The following is a 25,319-nucleotide window of genomic DNA, read 5'->3' as shown; positions in this document are numbered from 1 at the left end:
TAGGTGACCCGGTGACAAAAACAGTTTTCATGAATAATTTTCCTTGTGCTTTTGGTTAGGAATATCGTAACTGTTTGAGATAAAAAAAGACGGCGGGCCATGGGGTACATCTGCTCAAAATCCAAATTTCAATGTTTGCATGTTTGCAAACATTGGAATTTGGATTTTGAGGAGATGTACCCTAATGCCCGCCTTTTTTTGACACCTACAAACAAAGGGCTATCTGGCTCGTTATTTTGCGCTTTTAAAAATTTTTGCCAAGATTTGGAATAACTTGTCTAAAAAGTGAATTTATGTGAAGGTCATAATTTTTGCCTCAATTTTGTGTGTGTCTGTTTTGTTTGTGCCGTATGTGTTTTGCTCCAATTTCGGTTGATCAAATACTGCGCTCGTCGAATATCAAAAGCAGTTTTGTCTGTTTTGCGGAGAAAAAAAACGTTTCTTATCTTTCTTCAAGAAAAAAACTTGGCGACCGTTTTTGATTTCACTCAGAACAATGTTCTTTTTTAACTCAGACACTGAGTAGAGTATAGCTAAGGATCCTCTCTTGTGACAGATGAATTAAGACAGCTTTTTTTAAGTGCGCGTTTTATTATTGGAGAAAATTCCGTTCAACTTGTGTTGGTGGGGTGATTTCGTACAAGCGTTCTGGTGCTCTTCCGAGGAAACCTAGTGTCATTCTAACGTGCTCGGCAATAAGTTATGCAGTTATGTGTTAGTTGTGCTAGTTTTCCCTACAATTTAGCGTCTGTTAATGCTTTATGACAGTATTGAACGTTTAATTAGGTCCAGAAAAAAATGAAATTTTTAATGAAAAAAGTTTTCGTTAATTCTTACTTTGGTTTTTCGGGTCGTAAGATGTTAAGTGCGACGAAGTCGGTTGGTTAGGTGACCCGGTGACTAAAACAGTTTTCATGAATAATTTTCCTTGTGCTTTTGGTTAGGAATATCGTAACTGTTTGAGATAAAAAAACACGGCGGGCCATGGGGTACATCTGCTCAGAATCCAAATTTCAATGTTTGCATGTTTGCAAACATTGGAATTTGGATTTTGAGGAGATGTACCCTAATGCCCGCCTTTTTTTGACACCTACAAACAAAGGGCTATCTGGATCGTTATTTTGCGCTAATAAAAAATTTTGCCCAGATTTGGAATAACTTGTCTAAAAAGTGAATTTATGTGAAGGTCATAATTTTTGCCTCAATTTTGTGTGTGTCTGATTTGTTTGTGCCGTATGTGTTTTGCTCCAATTTCGGTTGATCAAATACTGCGCTCGTCGAATATCAAAAGCAGTTTTGTCTCTTTTGCGGTGAAAAAAAAACGTTTCTTATCTGTCTTCAAGAAAAAAACTTGGCGACCGTTTTTGATTTCACTCAGAACAATGTTCTTTTTTAACTCAGACACTGAGTAGAGTATAGCTAAGGATCCTCTGTTGTGACAGATGAATTAAGACAGCTTTTTTTACGTGCGCGTTTTATTATTGGAGAAAATTCCGTTCAACTTGTGTTGGTGGGGTGATTTCGTACAAGCGTTCTGGTGCTCTTCCGAGGAAACCTAGTGTCATTCTAACGTGCTCGGCAATAAGTTATGCAGTTATGTGTTAGTTGTGCTAGTTTTCCCTACAATTTAGCGTCTGCTAATGCTTTATGACAGTATTGAACGTTTAATTAAGTCCAGAAAAAATGAAATTTTTAATGAAAAAAGTTTTCGATACTTCTTACTTTGGTTTTTCGGGTCGTAAGATGTTAAGTGCGACGAAGTCGGTTGGTTAGGTGACCCGGTGACAAAAACAGTTTTCATGAATAATTTTCCTTGTGCTTTTGGTTAGGAATATCGTAACTGTTTGAGATAAAAAAAGACGGCGGGCCATGGGGTACATCTGCTCAAAATCCAAATTTCAATGTTTGCATGTTTGCAAACATTGGAATTTGGATTTTGAGGAGATGTACCCTAATGCCCGCCTTTTTTTGACACCTACAAACAAAGGGCTATCTGGCTCGTTATTTTGCGCTTTTAAAAATTTTTGCCAAGATTTGGAATAACTTGTCTAAAAAGTGAATTTATGTGAAGGTCATAATTTTTGCCTCAATTTTGTGTGTGTCTGTTTTGTTTGTGCCGTATGTGTTTTGCTCCAATTTCGGTTGATCAAATACTGCGCTCGTCGATTATCAAAAGCAGTTTTGTCTGTTTTGCGGAGAAAAAAAACGTTTCTTATCTGTCTCCAAGAAAAAAACTTGGCGACCGTTTTTGATTTCGCTCAGAACAATGTTCTTTTTTAACTCAGACACTGAGTAGAGTATAGCTAAGGATCCTCTGTTGTGGTAGATGAATTAAGACATCTTTTTTTACGTGCGCGTTTTATTATTGGAGAAAATTCCGTTCAACTTGTGTTGGTGGGGTGATTTCGTACAAGCGTTCTGGTGCTCTTCCGAGGAAACCTAGTGTCATTCTAACGTGCTCGGCAATAAGTTATGCAGTTATGTGTTAGTTGTGCTAGTTTTCCCTACAATTTAGCGTCTGCTAATTCTTTATGACAGTATTGAACGTTTAATTAAGTCCACAAGAAAATGAAATTTTTAATGGAAAAAGTTTTCGATACTTCTTACTTTGGTTTTTCGGGTCGTAAGATGTTAAGTGCGACGAAGTCGGTTGGTTAGGTGACCCGGTGACAAAAACAGTTTTCCTGAAGAACTTTCCTTGTGCTTTTGGTTAGGAATATCGTAACTGTTTGAGATAAAAAAACACGGCGGGCCATGGGGTACGTCTGCTCAAAATCCAAATTTCAATGTTTGCATGTTTGCAAACATTGGAAATTGGATTTTGAGGAGATGTACCCTAATGCCCGCCTTTTTTTGACACCTACAAACAATGGGCTATCTAGATCGTTATTTTGCGCTAATAAATATTTTTGCCAAGATTTGGAATAACTTGTCTAAAAAATGAATTTATGTGAAGGCCATAATTTTTGCCTCAATTTTGTGTGTGTCTGTTTTGTTTGTGCCGTATGTGTTGTGCTCCAATTTTGGGTGATCAAATACTGCACTCGTCGAATATCAAAAGCAGTTTTGTCTGTTTTGCGGAGAAAAAAACGTTTCTTATCTGTCTCCAAGAAAAAAACTTGGCGACCGTTTTGATTTCACTAAGAACAATGTTCTTTATTAACTCAGACACTGAGTAGAGTTTAGCTAAGGATCCTCTGTTCTGACAGATGAAATAAGACAGCTTTTTTTACGTGCGATTTTTATTATTGGAGAAAATTCCGTTCAACTTTTGTTGGTGGGGTGATTTCGTACAAGCGTTCTGGTGCTCTTCCGAGGAAAACTAGTGTCATTCTAACGTGCTCGGCAATAAGTTATGCAGTTTTGTGTTAGTTGTGCTAGTTTTCCCTACAATTTAAATTTAGCGTCTGCTAATCCTTTATGACAGTTTTGAACGTTTAATTAAGTCCAGAAAAAAATGAAATTTTTAATGAAAAAAGTTTTCGATACTTCTTACTTTGGTTTTTCGGGTCGTAAGATGTTAAGTGCGACGAAGTCGGTTGGTTAGGTGACCCGGTGACAAAAAGAGTTTTCATGAATAATTTTTCTTGTGCTTTTGGTTAGGAATATCGTAACTGTTTGAGATAAAAAAACACGGCGGGCCATGGGGTACATCTGCTCAAAATCCAAATTTCAATGTTTGCATGTTTGCAAACATTGGAATTTGTTTTTTGGGGAGATGTACCCTAATGCCCGCCTTTTTTTGACACCTACAAACAAAGGGCTATCTGGATCGTTATTTTGCGCTAATAAAAATTTTTGCCCAGATTTGGAATAACTTGTCTAAAAGTGATTTTATGTGAAGGTCATAATTTTTGCCTCAATTTTGTGTGTGTCTGTTTTGTTTGTGCCGTATGTGTTTTGCTCCAATTTTGGGTGATCAAATACTGCGCTCGTCGAATATCAAAAGCAGTTTTGTCTGTTTTGCGGAGAAAAAAAACGTTTCTTATCTGTCTCCAAGAAAAAAACTTGGCGACCGTTCTTGATTTCACTCAAAACAATGTTCTTTTTTAACTCAGACACTGAGTAGAGTATAGCTAAGGACCCTCTGTTGTGACAGATGAATTAAGGCAACTTTTTTACGTGCGCGTTTTATTAATGGAGAAAATTCCGTTCAACTTTTGTTGGTGGGGTGATTTCGTACAAGCGTTCTGGTGCTCTTCCGAGGAAACCTAGTGTCATTCTAACGTGCTCGGCAATAAGTTATGCAGTTGTGTGTTAGTTGTGCTAGTTTTCCCTACAATTTAGCGTCTGCTAATCCTTTATGACAGTATTGAACGTTTAATTAAGTCCAGAAAAAAATGAAATTTTTAAGGAAAAAAGTTTTCGATACTTCTTACTTTGGTTTTTCGGGTCGTAAGATGTTAAGTGCGACGAAGTCGGTTGGTTAGGTGACCCGGTGACAAAAACAGTTTTCATGAATAATTTTTCTTGTGCTTTTGGTTAGGAATATCGTAACTGTTTGAGATAAAAAAACACGGCGGGCCATGGGGTACATCTGCTCAAAATCCAAATTTCAATGTTTGCATGTTTGCAAACATTGGAATTTGGATTTTGAGGAGATGTACCCTAATGCCCGCCTTTTTTTTGACACCTACAAACAAAGAGCTATCTAGGTCGTTATTTTGCGCTAATAAAAATTTTTGCCCAGATTTGGAATAACTTGTCTAAAAAATGAATTTATGTGAAGGCCATAATTTTTGCCTAAATTTTGTGTGTGTCTGTTTTGTTTGTGCCGTATGTGTTGTGCTCCAATTTTGGGTGATCAAATACTGCGCTCGTTGAATATCAAAAGCAGTTTTGTCTGTTTTGCGGAGAAAAAAACGTTTCTTATCTGTCTCCAAGAAAAAAACTTGGCGACCGTTTTGATTTCACTCAGAACAATGTTCTTTTTTAACTCAGACACTGAGTAGAGTTTAGCTAAGGATCCTCTGTTCTGACAGATGAATTAAGACAGCTTTTTTTACGTGCGCTTTTTATTATTGGAGAAAATTCCGTTCAACTTTTGTTGGTGGGGTGATTTCGTACAAGCGTTCTGGTGCTCTTCCGAGGAAACCTAGTGTCATTCTAACGTGCTCGGCAATAAGTTATGCAGTTGTGTGTTAGTTGTGCTAGTTTTCCCTACAATTTAGCGTCTGCTAATCCTTTATGACAGTATTGAACGTTTAATTAAGTCCAGAAAAAAATGAAATTTTTAATGAAAAAAGTTTTCGATACTTCTTACTTTGGTTTTTCGGGTCGTAAGATGTTAAGTGCGACGAAGTCAGTTGGTTAGGTGACCCGGTGACAAAAATAGTTTTCATGAATAATTTTTCTTGTGCTTTTGGTTAGGAATATCGTAACTGTTTGAGATAAAAAAACACGGCGGGCCATGGGGTACATCTGCTCAAAATCCAAATTTCAATGTTTGCATGTTTGCAAACATTGGAATTTGAATTTTGAGGAGATGTACCCTAATGCCCGCCTTTTTTTGACACCTGCAAACAAAGGGCTATCTGGATCGTTATTTTGCGCTAATAAAAATTTTTGCCCAGATTTGGAATAACTTGTCTAAAAGTGATTTTATGTGAAGGTCATAATTTTTGCCTCAATTTTGTGTGTGTCTGTTTTGTTTGTGCCGTATGTGTTTTGCTCCAATTTTGGGTGATCAAATACTGCGCTCGTCGAATATCAAAAGCAGTTTTGTCTGTTTTGCGGAGAAAAAAAACGTTTCTTATCTGTCTCCAAGAAAAAAACTTGGCGACCGTTCTTGATTTCACTCAGAACAATGTTCTTTTTTAACTCAGACACTGAGTAGAGTATAGCTAAGGACCCTCTGTTGTGACAGATGAATTAAGGCAACTTTTTTACGTGCGCGTTTTATTAATGGAGAAAATTCCGTTCGACTTGTGTTGGTGGGCTGATTTCGTACGAGCGTTCTGGTGCTCTTCCGAGGAAACCTAGTGTCATTCTAACGTGCTCGGCAATAAGTTATGCAGTTGTGTGTTAGTTGTGCTAGTTTTCCCTACAATTTAGCGTATGCTAATGCTTTATGACTGTATTGAACGTTTAATTAAGTCCAGAAAAAAAATGAAATTTTTAAAGAAAAAAGTTTTCGATACTTCTTACTTTGGTTTTTCGGGTCGTAAGATGTTAAGTGCGACGAAGTTGGTTGGTTAGGTGACCCGGTGACAAAAACAGTTTCCCTGAATAATTTTTCTTGTGCTTTTGGCTAGGAATATTGTAACTGTTTGAGATAAAAAAACACGGCGGGCCATGGGGTACATCTGCTCAAAACTCAAATTTCAATGTTTGCATGTTTGCAAACATTGGAATTTGGATTTTGAGGAGATGTACCCTAATGCCCGCCTTTTTTTGACACCTACAAAAAAAGGGCTATCTAGATCGTTATTTTGTGCTAATAAAAATTTTTGCCCAGATTTGGAATAACTTGTCTAAAAAATGAATTTATGTGAAGGCCATAATTTTTGCCTAAATTTTGTGTGTGTCTGTTTTGTTTGTGCCGTATGTGTTGTGCTCCAATTTTGGGTGATCAAATACTGCGCTCGTCGAATATCAAAAGCAGTTTTGTCTGTTTTGCGGAGAAAAAAAACGTTTCTTATCTGTCTCCAAGAAAAAAACTTGGCGAGCATTTTTGATTTCACTCAGAACAATCATAATTTTACCGGTTTTCCCGGTAAGACCAGCAGCTCATTCCCGGAAATACTTGCGGGAATTTTAAATTTCCCAGTTTCCTCCGGTAAAATCCCGGCCGGTAAATCCCGGAAATACTGGCGGGAATCTTAAATTTCCCGATTTTCCCGGTAAGATCCTGGCGGAGAAATCCCGGAAAAATTGGCGGGAATCTTAAAGTTCCCGAGTTTCCCGGTAAGATCCCACTGGTGAATCCCGGAAATCCCGCCGAGATTTAATTTTTTCCCGGTTTTCCTGTCAGGGTTCTTAAATGTCCCGGATTTCCCGGCGGGAAATGCGGGATCTTGCTCTATCTTGGCACATCTTGAAATTCCCGGTAATTTTCCCGGTAAGATCCCCGGATCTTCCCCGTGTATTTCCCGGATCTTGTCGGGAAAAAAACCGGGATCTTAATAAGACTTCCGGGATCCAACGCACTGGGTGTATGTATGTATGTATGTATGTATGTATGTATGTATGTATGTATGTATGTATGTATGTATGTATGTATGTATGTATGTATGTATGTATGTATGTATGTATGTAGGTATGAATGTTTGTATATAGGTATGTATGTATGTATGTATGTATGTATGTGTGTATGTTTGTATGTATGTATGTATGTATGTATGTATGTATGTATGTATGTATGTATGTATGGATGTATGTATGTAGTTATGTATGTACGTATGTATATATGTAAGTATGTATATATGTATGTATGTATGTCTATGTCTGTATGTATGTATGTATGTATGTATGTATGTTTGTATGTATGTATGTATGTAGTTATGTATGTATGTATGTATGTATGTATGTATGTATGTATGTATGTATGTATGTATGTATGTATGTATGTATGTATGATGTAAGTATGTATGTATGTACGTATGTATTTCTGTATGTATGTATGTATGTATTTGATTTTCAACACGGAAATCTTAAATCAAGAATTCCGTGTTTTTCAACACGGAAATCTTAAGAATTCCGCTATTTTCAACACAGAAATCTTAAATTAAGAATTCCGTGTTTTTCAACACGGAAATCTTAAGTTAAAACGTTATGTCTCATTCCGCGATTTTCAATACGGAAATCTTAAGAATTCCGTGATTTTCAATATTTTCTTAGTCACAAAATTTGTTTCACATATTTTCAAATGATTCAAACCGAAAAAATGCAAAAAAAATTTCAACACCATTTTTCAAAAACTTACAAGTTCTGATCCCCCTATAGGGTAAAAATTTAGACTTTTGAAAAAAATTTTTTCCGACAACTTTTTTACTCAAAAAACATGTTTCACACAATTTCACATTCATTGAAGCCGAAAAAACGCAAAAAAACTTTTCGACCCCAAGAATTTTTACAAGTTCTGATCCCCCTATAGGGTAAAAATTTCAATTTTTGAAAAAATTTTTTCCGACAACTTTTTTTACTCAAAAAACATGTTTCACACAATTTCACATTGATTAAAGACGAAAAAACGCAAAAAAAAAATTTTGACTCCATTTTTCAAAAATTTTGCAAGTGTCGACCCCCATAAGCGGTAAATTCTCAAATATGAAAAACTGGATCTGATTACTTTTATCATACACAAAACATGTAATCGCAATGCTAGCAATAGCAGTGCTTAATTTATATCACTGTTCTAAACAAACAAACAGACGCCGCAGCAAACAATTAGTCATAACAAAAACTGGGTCAAGCTTGTAAACAAATTGAACAAAGTTAAAATCAGCGGAAAGTTAAAAAAACAGAAATTTTTCTTTAAAAAAAATGGGGGCTGACCAGAGGTACAACGAGGGGGGGGGGGGGGGGAGGGGAGTGACTAGAACCTCAACGCGGGGGGGGGGACGGACAATTACTACAGGGTTGCCATCTACAACGGGGTGGGACATTTGAAATTTCAAATTGTCCCACCCTGTTGTAGATTGCCACGCTGCAGTAATTGTCCGTCCCCCCCCCCGTTGAGGTTCTAGTCACTTTTTTATACTACTGGCGTAGAAAGTAGGAAACACGCAATAAAATCTTATTGAGTCCCCCAAATTTGGGCAAAATTTGACCCCCTAAATTTACCCCCAGAAACATAAATCCTATTTGTTTTTCATTCTCGAACCATAAATTCAGAGAAGCATTGAAGCTGGAACAGATTAAAAAAACCATTTCAGAGCAGGAAGTCAATCTGAGAAAGCCACTCTCTAGGCTTGACAGAGTAGCTGCAGAGTAGAACACTGGAGCTATCCCTGAACAGGGAGCTTTTGGGCGCGCATCCTTAATCTCGGACTACATATGGACATATTGATCACTGAAGAAGCCCGCTCTAGGCCTAGTCTTGACAGATGTTCCGAATAGCAGGCAGTATGTACTAATTTTAACAAAGAAAACTTAATTCTGAGATTGGGTTAGCTTAATGAATTGGCAACTGCGCTAAAATAACAAAGGAAAAGGGCACCACTGTTTCTAAACAATAACTGTTGTTATTTGAAAAAAAAAACAATTCGAAAAGAAAGCTATCAGCTTTTTTCTTGCAAACAGCAGGCTCTGATGTAAGTAACGGATATCAACTATTGCTGTGCATCCAAACATTGATGCATACAAACAAGATTTTAATCGTCTATGTAGATTGGAGTAAACAAAGTAAAACATTTGAGTAACCGTTTCCTGTTTAAATCACCACCGATCAAGCTTATTTCATTTTTTTAAAACTTAAATAAAATTAAGAGTTGGCTAGCCTGTGCGTTCAATCACAAAAAATATATTTCTTTTCTGCAAAAGAATGTCCTTTCTTTGCTTGACACAATGGAGTTCAGAACACTGGACTTAATCTCCTTCGATTATTTTTTGAATTAAGTCCGGTCTATGCTCCCTTTCCAGCCAACCTGTGTAGTAAACAGCTACACAGTCCTGTCTTTTCTCTTACACTTGTGTTGCCCGAATAAGTTCCGGAGTACCACTGATTCCACTCTAAACGTTGTTACTCCAGCGATGATTAGGCTTTGCATCTAATCTGGATTTATTCTAATTCAAGCAAACTCACTATGGAGGACCGGATCCATTCGGTGAATGGTCAAAGCAAAAATAATTCCTTATTCCCTAAAATCCAAAAAAGCGCAACGCTTAGTTTGTGGAGTGATCTGGTTTCTTATTTTTCTGAGCTCAGTTAACTTTTGCTCATTGATATAATTTTGAATTTCATTATAAAAGCTGGCGAACATAGATCGTTTCAACATATTGATTTTTAATTTTTATCATTTTTTGCAACGGAGTGTACATATTTATGTTAAAATTCATTCAACCCATTTTAATTCATAAGTTTGTTTTCAACTGTGCAATTATATTTAATGAAACAAACGCTATAAGAGCTTCAACGATCCAAATTATAACAGATAAAGGAGAGATCGGCGCAAATAAAGGGTCCTGGGTTCAAAGAAGATTATCTAGTCAATGAATTTTTTGGCCAACTTCACGTCAACTTTTTGCTCTGTTCCAACAAGATTGTTGTAAACAGATTCAAATAAAAATTGATCAAGTATACATTAGTTCAATTGCATGTTTCTGTAATTTTCGAAAGGTTTCTCTCACAAACGGGACCGCTAAGACATAAATCTTATGTTTCAGGAGCCAAACAGGACAAGTTTAAGAGCAAATATTAGAAACAAATCAGCAAAAAACGAACAGTTTTACTTGTTTTTCGGCTTTTCTATTTCTGGCATTACAATTTTTGAAGCAGTGGAAACCGTTACGCTTCACTGTGTTTTTTTGAAAGTTAGATTCCGAATATTTAAACTAATACATTTCTTTATGTTCAAAATGAATGAGGGTCAGCGCAAGTCATCATCTCCCGAACACATAGTTTTTAAGTTGTTTTTATACCATTTTCAACAATTCCGCGATAATTGTTGCGCATAATTCAGCTGAAAGGAAAAATTTAGTTTTTAAGGGCACAACAAAAAATTAGAAACAGCTTTCAACAGAGGTGATATTAGAAAACGTGTTCTTTTTTCGGCTGTTATTTGAAGAAACGTTAATTGAGCATCTCTAAAATTTGATCAAAACTTGATTAAAATTGAGATGCAATTCAAAGACTTCTGATGAACTCCATTTAAAACAAAATCTTCGAGCGTTTCTGTATTTTAAAAAGTTAAAGCCTGAATGGGGAGCTATGGGGAGAAAATTCTTTTTGCAAGACAACCATAGCAAATCTGTCATCGCAATCCATCAAAAATGACTGAACCACTGTTATCAGAAACAAACACTAAGGTCTACACGCCTGAGCGGCCATTTTGTCTATCACATAAAATTTAACATTTTGTGGAAGCTTCCAAAAATATTTGAAGGAGGAAACTAGTATAAATTTCTGCAAAAAGGCGTCTGCTCAAAAAATTTTATCAGCTAATTACTGTATTGAAAATGATTCTTTTTCCAATATCTTGAAAAGATTTTGATACATTTTTTGATAATAAATTGCTCGCTCATAATTTCTCCGACCCACGTCAATGCGGGGGGGGGGGGGGGGGGGACTATATATTCAACTGGGTTTTTCGTTCAGTTAATTTTTGCCTATCAATATGTTCATGGTAAAAGATTTCAAGTAATGCCATTTGAAAACTTGTCAAGTTTAGATTTTCAAATTATAACGGTTTTTTTGTTTGCATTTTGTTTTTTTTTTCGAGGAGTTAGGGAGGTTTAAGGATTTGTGAATGTTAGCCTAACTTCCGTTGTTTTCTTCAGATTTTTTGTAATTTTTGCATAAATTTTGACAATTTGTTTAAGAATATGACAAAATGGCTAACAACAGTCTAATTGGTTATACGTTGAAAGGTAGAAGAGAGCTGGTGAACTGATTGTTTTGGCAAAAATTTTGCAAAACATTCAACATTTTTCCATTCATTTAATAAAAGTGTCAAGCAATATGCCTATTTGGCTCGCTTTGTCTAATTTGACCAGTGGTGAAGACATGAAAATTGTTGACGCAATCCTAGTTCTTCCTTTACCTAGATACGCCCTAATTGTACCTCCAGCTCCCGAAAAAGTTTTCTGGAAGCAACGATTTGGCGGTCTTTTGATAAATTAAACCAATATTTATTTTAAAAAAACATTTCGATTCTGATATATATTTTTTATGCCAAAGAACTAAAACTTTTTATTGTTGAACAATTGTTTTTTTTATGCAAGGCCAGTTTTGGCCTCATTGTTGAGTTTTGTGATGAAATATTGTTCGGGTTGTATTTTGGGTCTGTCTTTTCTTTGCGTTTTTTACAAGAATTACAGGAAGGCCTTATGAATAATCAATGAATATAAAGGTTTTCAAATGTTCCAATAAGGTCCAATGAAACAAAATCGTGTTTTATGAGTAAAATTCGAGGTTTTTATGGCTCCGGCAAAATGTTTTCGTAAATTTTTCGTACTTAAACAATGTTTTCGTAAATAATGTTTTCGTACTTAAACAAACTTCTTGTTCAATCTTTGTAGATCCCAAGGAAGCTATCTAGTGCCTTCAGTTGATACATGATGCGTTTTTGGTAATATTATAAGTATCAAATATCATCAATTAATTTTCGAATAATATTATTTTGGTCAAATTCTCTATTGGGGTAACGTTTGATTATGTTTAATGAACTTTTATCCAGAGCAATGCCGAACGTGAATTAGTAGTGGATTTTATAGCACAAAAATTATTTGGATTGTAATGGGGCACTGTATATATTTTTTTCTGAAAAAAATTTTCCAATTTTTTGTTTTTTTTAAATCTTAGTTCAAGATCACATTGATTTCAAATCAAACCTCAATTATTGACAGGTCAAATTTATGTGCATGTATGTATTTGTGTTAGGCCAGTGAAAACAGAGCAGATTTTCTGCGAAAGGCATATTTCTATTTTCTATTTCTATATTAGTTGCGATAATTAACTTCCTATGTATATACAAGTTAAAGTATTTTAAACGAATTTTTTAGGGTTGTAATGTCCAGCTGTTTTAAAAAATAGTATTTAAAAAATAATTGTTGTTTGAGATTTGAGCTTTCAATCTTATATCTGCAACCTTTTGGAATGGTCTCATTTAAAAGAGAAGTCAAAATAATTCTCAAGTTAGCAATACTGCAGTCTTAATACCTGTGCTATCAATTAATTAACGTTTTTTGGCGCTGATGCTACGGGTTTTCATAATTTTTCATTCATTTTTTTTATAATTGCAAATCTTTGAGGTTCTTTTTTGCCATCTTGTCGTCATATTGGTGGCAAGTTAAACATAGTTCATCATATAGCAATAAAAATGTGAAATTGATTATGTTCAGTTTCTTTAGTGGATTGTAGAGTGATAAGGAGTCATAAGAGATTCTGGATAATGACAAGTCTCAGTGGATTTGTTTGAAGGTATAACTGAAGCCATTGAATGATTTAAGTTGACAGCTAATTGATTTCCTGACTTTGAGTTTAGTTGTTTTGGAAAAGTGTAAGCGTATGTTCTAAATTTGCCGTTTTCTGTCTACTTGTTAATTATTCTCAGTAAGGACAGATCCCATATAATTTCTGGTGAAATGCAAGTCATCTGGTTAAGTTTACTTTTTATCTGATGCTATTTGGCTTTTTCGTTAACTTTTTTTCAAAGAAGTGGATAGAGATTAAGGTTTGGTCGTAAGAAATGCTTGTTGTTTTCATTCGATTTCCTTGATTGTGTTCTTTTTTTACGCTCCTCAATGGCAGTTATCATCAGTCCTCCAATTAGTTTTTTTCATTTGCATACTGGTTAAAGCTAAAGACATTTTTTGTTTTCTATCTCTTCCTCATTTTCTGGACAAATAAGTCAAAAACTTAGTTGAGAGGAGCTAGATTTCTATGTGCAAACGCACATTGCCAAGCCTCCTTCTTGTTGATCCCTTCGAGGTTATTACTATAAAAATATTAGCTGGATTATATTAAGCGCCCATTTTACAAGATGAGATGTCAGCACTATAATGTTTATAAGAGACATACAGCTGAATGCCAGGAATATCCTGAAATCAGCTGATCTTGCAAAAATGCTGCACTTTCTGATTCTTTCTAACAAAATTTATAACTTTTTCAGCGTTTTTTGCACAATTTTTTGGTGCAATGCTTTCCCATTTCAGCGGTTTGCATTTTGCTTCGAAAGTATACTGAAGTTAAAATCAAACCTGATGAACATGCATGTTTTGCAGGTTGTGACACAGAGTAGAAAAAGATATGACAAGGATAGGATATGTGCACCAAAATAACCGGAATTGTGCATATTTTTTTCTGCGCATTTCATGCACAATTCTAAAAAAAAATTTCCACCAGGACTGATGTTAATCTTCGACGCTAAATCTGCGCAAAGTGCAATCGGAAACTCTCTGGTGAGCATGTTTGTTATAAAAATTGGCCGAATTTTTAATTAAATGTGAAGAAGAAAGTCAATTTCAAACAATTTATTTCTCTTGGGAAATTTTTATTCACATAGCATATCAGGGAAAGATTCAACATTCACAGTAAATAACCCCTTTTCCTCATCCTTTCATTTTTTTGCCAAATTTCAGACACTTAAACATTTCAACCATGTACTTGAGCACAGTTTAATACGTGTCAAAAAGGCATTAATTCATTATTTTAATACTGACGGTGCTTCAAGATTATTTGATAATATGTAAACTAGTTGAACTGTAAGATTTGTTTCAGTTGAGAATTTTACTATTCGATCAATTTTTCAATACTGGGAAACAAATAAAACAAATTAGGGGAAGAAAATTGCTCTGAGAAACCGACAAAAAAGCGATGAATTGCATAAAAACTAAAAACTATCTAAAATTTGTCGGAGCTGTTACAAAATTTTTAAATACAACTTACCACACTAATCAAAAATAAAAAATGCTCGACCCATAAAATACTTTAGCTCGATTTCAACTTTGATATTGGACCCTGTATTTATAGTCAATATTGACCCCCCCCCCCACCACTAGAAGTTTTACAGTTTTTTAACAATCGAGGTCTAGACTAGAATGCCAGTGTTTAAGCCAGCCGATTAAATATTTCAGTTGATCACATTGATAAGAACTCTATTTCCTGAGTATTTTTTTTGTGAATGTTTACAATTCGAAAAACAACAAACAGACCCCGTTAATTACTTTTCATTAACTTTTTTTGCGGAAAAAATGATCTGAAGGCTTTTGCATTGTAAAATAAATGAGAACAAACTTACTGCGGTTGATCACCACAATTTGAAACTGGAAAGTAAAAACAATTGTTTTTCATTCAAACCTGAAACAGGTATATTACTTAAATCGCTTCAAATTTTCAAAACAAATATTTAATTTGGACCAAGGATGAGGAAACAGCTTTTCTTTCGGTGTGGCAGAGCGGTACAAGCATGTACCTGTGACGTCAAACTGTGACGTCGCAGAATGTCATTACTTGAACCCAAGTGACCTCTTGAGAGCTATTCTCATGGGCTTCATGGCCAAGTAGACAGGAGCTCTGAGGGCAGATATGGAGGCTGCCATCTGTGATAACTGGAACATCTGTCTCTTCTGGGTGCCCGGGTCCACAGGAATCAGAAGGATTGAGTAGTGGATGCCAGCACCCAGGGTAAACAGGGCACAGTTGATTGTCAGCGCTATGTTGATCTAAGCATCAAGTTACCTTATCCACTCTGAAGCAATCCGGAACTTAGTCTTTCACATTTTTAGCAATCCTTTCTCATTTTTTACAGGTGACAGTCAGATATGCTATTGGTTCTCCAGACTTTTATCTCCCAGAACAATACGACCTCTTTTCTGAACTGAGTCTTATCACACTGTCCAATATCAAAGTGATCTCTTCTCAATGATGAGTTCAGAAACTTCATATTTTTTGTGCGCTCGATGTAATTTTTGATAGGGGACTCAACAAAACTTGACTACATTTTAGCACGACCATCTCAGCACAGACTTCAGTGCATGGAATCCAACTATCGTCAGACTTCCTTGTCTGTCTTAGTGTACGCCAAATTATGACTAAAATTTACCACTTTCTCCCGTCCTCTCGAGTTTGCCTTGCGTTTCCTCAGAAGCACCAGAAGGGCGATTGTCATAGATAGAACCAACATCACAGCCCCCATGCCCAGGAAGGTCACAATGTGCTCGTAGAAGTAGGACATACTCACACAAAAGTCCACGAAAGGAGACTGCACTCCACAACCATCGCACATCACACGCGCACACGCATTGAGATATGTAATCAAATTAAAGCTGTGTTTGATGAAGGAAATTTTTGTTCCGACCCCTCTTGAGGGGGGGGGGGGGGAACTATATACTCAAATGGGTTTTTTTGTTCAGACAATTTTGACCGATCGATATATTCATCGTACAGAGTTGTGAGTGGTATCATTAAAAAGCCCCTCCAGCGTTCAATATGGAATTAAAAAGATATTTTCGAATTTCGTAATTTACAGGAAGTTATCGAGGTTTGAATTTTTGTGAATAATAGACGGTTTTCAGTTGTTTTTATTCACATTTTACGGATTTTCGCCTAAATTTCGTCAATTTTGCTAAAAATTATAAAAATTGTTAACCAGAGTACTGTTGACTTTATTTTTAGTGACTAAAAAAGTATTGTTGACTATTTTGATTTAATTTTCCTGGCTAAAAATTTGGCCAAATATTTCAAAATTCAGCCTTTTTCATCGAAAATTGCCCGAAATAACTTTTTCAGTCCACTTTGATTAGATTTGCAGGAAATACACACCCCAAAAGCAACAAACACAATATTTTTAAACTACAAAAGGAGCTAGCTTTACGTCCACTTCTATTGAGAGTAGTCTAGAATCAAAAATTTTCCATTTTTTGCAAACTTTGTGATTATCAAAAAAGCAGCACTAACTTTTGATCTTTAAATTGACAAATTAAACTATCTAAATCTAAAGCATTCGAAACAATTGTGTGTTCTAAATGAACCAAGAGCAATAGCAGGGCTGGTTTTGGTCTAATCTTGGACTGTTACAATCGAAAAAATAATTCCGATTGTAATCATTCGTTCTTTTTAAAAAAAACTCGAGCATTTTTATGTTAATTAAGAAGAGAACAATTCACATCAAAGCTCACTGTTGATAGGTCCAAATGCCTTCCTAAAGAGTTCCAAACTAATGCGTTTATTTCCCTTTCTCGAAAGATAATGGTCCTTCGAACTTTTCAAAATGTTTGCTTTTTAAATCAAAGATGGCTTATTGAAATTCGCCTTTAATTTTCTCTTAATTTGGTCAACTTGTAGCTTAACGTCTGCAAAGAAAGAATGGTTCTTCATCCTCTTCCTTCCCTTGCAGTAAATTGTAATGTTTTTTTTGAGGTTTTACGCGTTAAGTTATGGGTTTCTGGCTTTGATAGTACTGGATTTCAAATTTTTTTAGTTTTATGTATTTGCCCCTTTTTCAATTTTTTTCTTGTTTTGACACAATATCGCATTATTGACGGTTCACATGTTACATAATTGGCGTTTAAAATAAGGCACAATTGAAGATCTAAAGTTCTTGAAGGCAGAGATTATGGTTTTCACGTCTTCGAAACCCTTTCTCGAAAAATTTAATTGAAAATTTTACAATTGTTTTTAACTGTCGTTTTTACTTTGTCCTTTTAGTCTTATGAAATTACCTGGGTGATGACTGGTCACATTATCATTTCAAGAAGGAATAAATGAGCTTTTTTAGTTGAGTATATAGCTGATGGCTTTCACGACAAAGCATTCGAAACAATTGTGTGTTCTAAATGGACGAAGAGTTGATGGCTCTTACGCGTTAGGTTATGGGTTTCTGGCTTTGATAGTACTGGATTTCAAATTTTTTTAATTTTATGTATTGGCCCTTTTTCAATTTTTTTCTTGTTTTGACACAATATCGCATTATTGACAGTTCACATGTTACATAATTGGCGTTTAAAATAAAGAAAAATTGAAGATCTAAAGTTTTTGAAGGCAGAGATTAGGGTTTTCACGTCTTCGACACCCTTTCTCGAAAAATTTAATTGAAACTTTTACAATTGTTTTTAACTGTCGATTTTACTTTGTCCTTTTAGTCTTATGAAATTACCTGGGTGATGACTGGTCTCATTATCATCTCAAGAAGGAATAAATGAGTTTTTTTTAGTTGAGTATATAGCTGATGGCTTTCACGACAATGAAAACAATTGTTTTCAAAGAAAAGAAAAACTCTTTTTAACGTTCTTTAATTTGGCATTTCTTTTTTTATCTATTTGCTACCTAGTCTCGTTAACTTTACGTCAAAAATATATTTTTGTTGTCGAGGAAAGGTGCAACTGTACAAAATCTAATGTTTAAAGAATTCGTTGTGAATTTATTGGCTGCGACACGGGTTTTTCGCACAAAGAGTAAGCTAACTTTTGATTTTTGTCTATAATTAACGTTCTTATTGTAGACGTAAGACATATTGTGAAAAATTGCAGGTCGCAAGCGCTTCTTTTGAACGAATAGAGGAAATTATTTAATTATTTCATTTTGTAGCTAATGGCTTTCATGACTTTGAAAATAATTGTTTTAAAAAACACAAAATTAATAATTAATTTTACCCTTTTCGTCCTTTTTGCTCCACTTGTTACCTATTCTCATTAAAGAGAAGGCTAATAACACATTTTTTTTTATTTTCGAGGATGGCTCAATTGAACGTATTTTGTGGGGTCAAATATGGCTTTAGGGGTTCGACAGCGTTTTCTCGCAATTTTTAATTGATTTTATTTTGTTGTCTCTATTTGTTGTTATTTTTGTAAGCGCATAAAAAAGTTGACCAATGACAGGTCTTCATGCTCTCCTTTAAAGGCGTATGTGATCATAAAATTATTGGATGTTTTCATTCGCCGTCTAATAGTTTTCCTTATTTTGAAATTAATTGTTTTTAAAAAATATACGCCAATTTTTTATGTATGTTTTTTTGTTCTTTTTTTCGGATTGTCACCGAGCCTTTTTATAGAGTGCTCAAATATTTTTTCTAGTGAAATACAAGTTATTTTGTTCAGTTTCAGTTTTATCCGAAGCCATTTTGAGCTTGTTGGTATGTTTCTTTTTAAATGGACATAAGATTTTGGATGTAATTACTGTTTGTTGTTATTATTGTTTGATTTTGCGGCTCGAAAATGACTGATCTCATCAATCTAGTGCGGCATTTTTAACTCCATTTAGTTATTTGCGTTGGAGGCGATTTCTGTTCATACAAATTTTTTTTTGAAAAATACTTGAATTTTTGGGGTTTTCTATCTGTTCCTCAATTGGTAGACATTTATGCCAAAAATGTGGATAAGCGGGTTGGAATTTATTGCGCGAACGCACATTACCTAGCCTCCTTGTCAGAATCTACCGGCAGAACGCTTTTAACTCATTTTAAATCATTGTGGCATGAACAAAAATTACCTACCTTTCATCCCACTTTTTTGCATGACTATGAGTTAACATCAAAAGCAATAAAGTAATGTAAAACCCAAATAGATTACTTTTAAATTTATCTCATTTTGAGCCAGTGGGCCAATCAATTAGAGCACAGCTCATTTTGACCGGTTTGCTCTTGGTAAAACTTTTTGTGAAATCGGAGTACAGTAATTGGTCGCCAAACTCCACAAAATGGTTTCATAACGGAACCGGAAATAACTCAGCAATAACTTAGAAAAAAAGTAGTGTAATTGGTGACCGGACTTAGCTACTCCTAACCTAACCAAATTTGCTTCCCTTAATTTTGTGTGCAATCGTCGCAATGAATCCATGGATGCATTAAGAAATAATTTCCGTTTTGTTTGAGTTGCCTTTTTTTTAATTTGGACGGTTATCTTAAAAGATCTTCAATGATTCTCGCAGGATAACCGTCACAATCCCTGCATTTTGCAATGTAAGCGTCATTCGCAAGGATCTTGGATTATCCTGCAACATAAACATAAAAATTTTGAATATCGAACTAGGTTGCACCAGTAGTTGAATGGACCGTGTATTAGCCTAAGATTTTATTGCCCGACTTTTAATATTTACTTGAGACCAAATTGAAGGACCTAATGGTTCTTGTGAGCATTGCAAAGCATATTTTCAAAATTGCTAATCACATTCTTAATCAATAAAAAGTACCGAGTGGGACATTTCTGAAATGAATGGCCAGCTCAGGTTTCTTTCAATTCTCTTTAAATAACTTCATTTTAGTTATTAAAAACTTAAACGGCGGAAACAGGTGACGCGCGGAAACTATTGACTGATGGCGCTGAAATTGGCAGCAAATTAAGGCATTATTTGTCACGCCAACCGCAAAAAAGCATATTGAGGAATCCAGTTGCAGATTTACTTAAGTTTTAGGCAAATTTGAACACAACGTGTCACTGTAACTAATTTCCACATATTCTTGTTGTCGAAATACTCCTTTGAACTGCAAGAAATATCCATGGTGTAGAAAATAGACATTATCACTAGTACAGCTTTCTAAATTTGATTGAGAAAGAAAAATTTCGCAATCGTGTAGTTTTTTATGCATGGCATTAAAAAATGTTTTTTTTTAAAATATATTTGAGTAAACAAACTTGAGCACAAATAATGATGAGCAGAGAAATCTTGTCTAACTTCATATTTCAATGAGTGTTTACACCATTATGAAAATTCGAATGTGCCATTATTAATCTAATGCGACAAAGTTGGGTGATTTTGATAATCAAACCCAGACCAGGTTTGGTCGGAAAAAATGTAAGGAATGCGGTGAATAGCAGTGAAAAAAAATTTCCCCGCAAAGCGCCTGCATATTTTTACGATGAATGCAGTGAAAGCGGTGAATTGTTGCAAGATTTGGTTTTTAGTGGTGAAATTTTTATTTTCATCGCATTCTCCGGATTTTTTACAAACAATAAACTGCCGTACTCGGATTCGAACCTCTCGTGTCTTTCATGTCAACAACTTCGAATTCCACTGCGCCATCTTTCAATTACGTCAATAATATTTCTTTTGAATTTAAATCAAATTCGACAAGTTATGTGAAAAACAAATGCGTTGAAATTTTGCAAGATTTGCGGTTTTTAGCGGTCAATTGCTAATGTAATAATCTTCACCGCTAAAAATTGCGAATCTTACCAAAATTCACCGCAAAATTGTTTTTAGTGATTTTTGGCGGTGAACTTTTGTAAGATATGCGATTCTTAGCGGTGAATTTTTTTCCCGCAATCAACGCTAAAAATTGCAATTCTTACATCTTTTCACCTCATTCAACGCAAATCTTACATTTTTTAGCGATTTTTAGCGTTGACACCTCGACCCGAGATTTAAATTAATCAAATTGGTATCATCAAATTAACGCACACTCACGCAGCTTGAGGGAAAATGAAAGTAATTAGATATTTTTCCAAAGTGATTCGAGTGATTTAGAATTATCTATGGGGTAATATTCTGTACGTTGCACGCCGAAAATTTTTGTCGGTCAATTATTAATCAAAACTCACTTATTACGCCTTCCATGAATTTTAGAGATAATTAGAATCCCTTATGACATCATTTTGATCATTATTTTAAAAGATTATATCAGATACTCCTGAGCTCTTGCGAGAATTTATTAGACATTTTACCTGCATTTAGCGAGGTCTATTCCTGTAAAATCTTATAAGACAACTTTATTAACACAAAAATACTATTTAGTTGACTATAACGTCGAGTGAGCCACTATTTTTCCTATTCTACTGAGTTTTTCCTATTCTTGAATGTGTGTTAATTTTAATCTTGTCTGTATGTGTGCGCTTGGTCTCTCCTTTCTGAAGAAGAGAGGTCTGGGAGCTCCAATTGCAGCGAGTAGCAGCCACAAGGGTGCAATGGCCACCCACGCATTTCTGAACAGATTGGAGGGTAAAAACTGAGGATGTGATCGTAGGTTCAATATTTGCCGCACGCACGCACGCACGCGCGCACCCCCCCCCCCCCCCCCCCACACACACACACACACACACACACGCACGCACACACACACACAAACACACACACTTACATACACACACACACAAACACACCCACACACCAACACCTACACACGCACAACACACACAAAATCAACTCAAACGCGCGCGCGCACACACACACACATCATATACATACATACATACACACACACACGCACGCACAAACGCACCTCACAACAACACACACACACACAAACCTACACACAACCACATATACACACAGCAACACACACACTCAAACACAATCTCACACACCTACACATAAACACACAACCACACACACATAGCACACACACACACACCCGAGCGCACACACACGCAAACACGCACACACACAAACACACACACACACACACAAAATTACATTTAGGTAGACGTCTGCACAAAAAGCCTCGCTCTCTCATTAGCACAATACCCACAGACAAACACACAATCAAACACACACACACACACACACACACACACACACACACACACACAAACCAACACCTACACATGCACAACACACACAAAATCAACTCAAACGCGCGCACACACACGCACTCACACACGCATCTCACAACAACAACAACACACACACACGAACCTACACACCCAAACACTCGCACACACACACACAAACACGCGCACACACACACACACAAATACCACATACACTTACGCGCGCGCACACACGCAAACACGCACACACACACAAACACACCCACACACCAACACCTACACATGCACAACACACACAAATCAACTCAAACGCGCACACACACACACACACACGCACTCACACACGCACCTCACAACAACAACACACACACACGAACCTACACACAATCACATATACACACACAACAACACACACACTCAAACACAATCATACACAGCTACACACAAACAAACAAACACACAAAACCCCACACACACACACACACGCACACACACACACACAAACACGCACACACAGACACACACGCGCGCAAAAACACACTTAGGTATACGTCTGCACACAAAGCCCCTCTCTTTCTCATTAACACAATACGCATACACAAAAACACAATCAAACATCAACAAAGCGTCAAAGCGTCTCTCTCTCTCTCATTCACACAATACCCATAAAGAGGTAAGAACACACACACACACAAACACTTGCGCACACACACACCTACGCAATCAAATACATACACACACGCAACTACCCACGCACCATACACACAACATATACACTTTGGCAGAAATTTTTAAACACACTTCTCTCTTTGTCTCCCTCACACAATCGCACTCAAACACACATACATCTGCAGACGCACAGCACACAAAAAAGACAAACGCATACTCATAGACAGACATTTTTACAAGCGCTGTTTCACTCCCTCCCTCACTCACACAATACCCAAACGGGCAAGCGCACACACAAGTACAATCAAACACACACTCACACTCAAACACAAATACAAAAACACACTCAATAAAACACATTCACATACACAAGCACCCCACCTAAAACCCACACACAGACACACACTAACATACATACACACACACAAACACACACGCACACACCAACACCTACACATGCACAACACACACAAAATCAATTCAAACGCGATCGCGCACACACACACATCATATACATACATACATACACACACAAACACGCACGCACAAACGCACTTCACAACAACACACACACACACAAACTACACACAACCACATATACACACACAACAACGCACACACTCAAACACAATCACACACACCTACACACAAACACACAAACATACACACAACCACACACACATAGCACACACACACACACACACAAATACCACACATACACACGCGCGCGCACACACACGCAAACACGCACACACACACACACACACACACAAATACCACACCCACACACGCGCGCGCACACACACGCAAACACGCACACACACACACAAACACACCCACACACCAACACCTACACATGCACAACACGCACAAAATCAACTCAAACGCACACACACACACACGCACTCACACACGCACCTCACAACAACAACAACACACACACACACACAAACCTACACACAACCACATATACACACACAACAACACACACACTCAAACACAATCACACACACCTACACACAAACACACAAACATACACACAACCACACACACATAGCACACACACACACACAAAACAACACACACACACGCAAACACACACACAAACACGCACACACACACACACACACACACATACCACATAGAAACACGCGCGCGCACACACGCAAACACGCACACACACACAAACACACCCACACACCAACACCTACACATGCACAACACACACAAAATCAACTCAAACGCGCGCGCACACACACACACACGCACTCACACACGCACCTCACAACAACAACAACACACACACACACACACACACACACACACACACGACCCTACACACAAGCACATATACACACACAACAACACACACACTCAAACACAATCACACACACCTACACACAAACACACAAACACACAAAACCACTCACACACACACACACGCACACACACACACACAAACACGCACACACAGACACACACACACGCGCAAAGACACACTTAGGAATACGTCTGCACACAAAGCCCCTCTTTTTCTCATTAACACAATACGCATACACAAAAACACAATCAAACATCAACAAAGCGTCAAAGCGTCTCTCTCTCTCTCTCTCATTCACACAATACCCATAAAGAGGTAAGAACACACACACACAAACACACACACAAACACAATACCCAAACGGGCAAGCGCACACACAAGTACAATCAAACACACACTCACACTCAAACACAAATACAAAAACACACTCAATAAAACACATTCACATACACAAGCACCCCACCTCAAACCCACACACAGACACACACTAACATACATACACACACACAAACACACCCACACACCAACACCTACACATGCACAACACACACAAAATCAACTCAAACGCACACACACACACGCACTCACACACGCACCTCACAACAACAACAACAACACACACACACGAACCTACACACAACCACATATACACACACAACAACACACATACTCAAACACAATCACACACACCTACACACAAACACACAAACACACAAAACCACACACACACACACACACACACACACACGCACACACACACAAACACGCACACACAGACACACACACGCGCAAAGACACACTTAGGTATACGTCTGCACACAAAGCCCCTCTCTTTCTCATTAACACAATACGCATACACAAAAACACAATCAAACATCAACAAAGCGTCAAAGCGTCTCTCTCTCTCATTCACACAATACCCATAAAGAGGTAAGAACACACACACACACAAACACTTGCGCACACACACACCTACGCAATCAAATACATACACACACGCAACTACCCACGCACCATACACACAACATAAACATTTTGGCAGTATGTGTATACCCATAAAGAGGTAAGAACACACACACACAAACACTTGCGCACACACACACCTACGCAATCAAATACATACACACACTCAACTACCCACGCACCATACACACAACATAAACATTTTGGCAGAAAATTTTAAACACGCCCTCTCTCTTTCTCTCCCTCATACAATCGCACTCAAACACAAATACATCTGCAAACG

At 36.7% G+C, this 25,319-nt stretch overlaps 1 protein-coding gene across 1 annotated transcript in view; it reads right to left on the bottom strand.

The window, feature by feature from the left end:
• Positions 1-21,380: 21,380 nt before the first annotated feature.
• LOC142340936 (uncharacterized) overlaps positions 21,381-25,319 on the bottom strand; it is a 39,236-nt gene continuing 35,297 nt past the window's right edge. Inside the window, exon 3 of the mRNA XM_075391757.1 lies at positions 21,381-21,516. Within this exon, the coding sequence (XP_075247872.1) occupies positions 21,381-21,516 (136 nt within the window). The remainder of the gene's footprint in view (positions 21,517-25,319) is intronic.

Source organism: Convolutriloba macropyga, chromosome 1 (genome assembly GCF_964194025.1).
Source record: "Convolutriloba macropyga chromosome 1, txConMacr16.3, whole genome shotgun sequence".
NCBI lineage: Eukaryota > Metazoa > Xenacoelomorpha > Acoela > Convolutidae > Convolutriloba > Convolutriloba macropyga.
The sequence above is the reverse complement of the archived record's forward strand: the minus strand, read 5'-3'. Positions and strand labels throughout refer to the sequence as shown.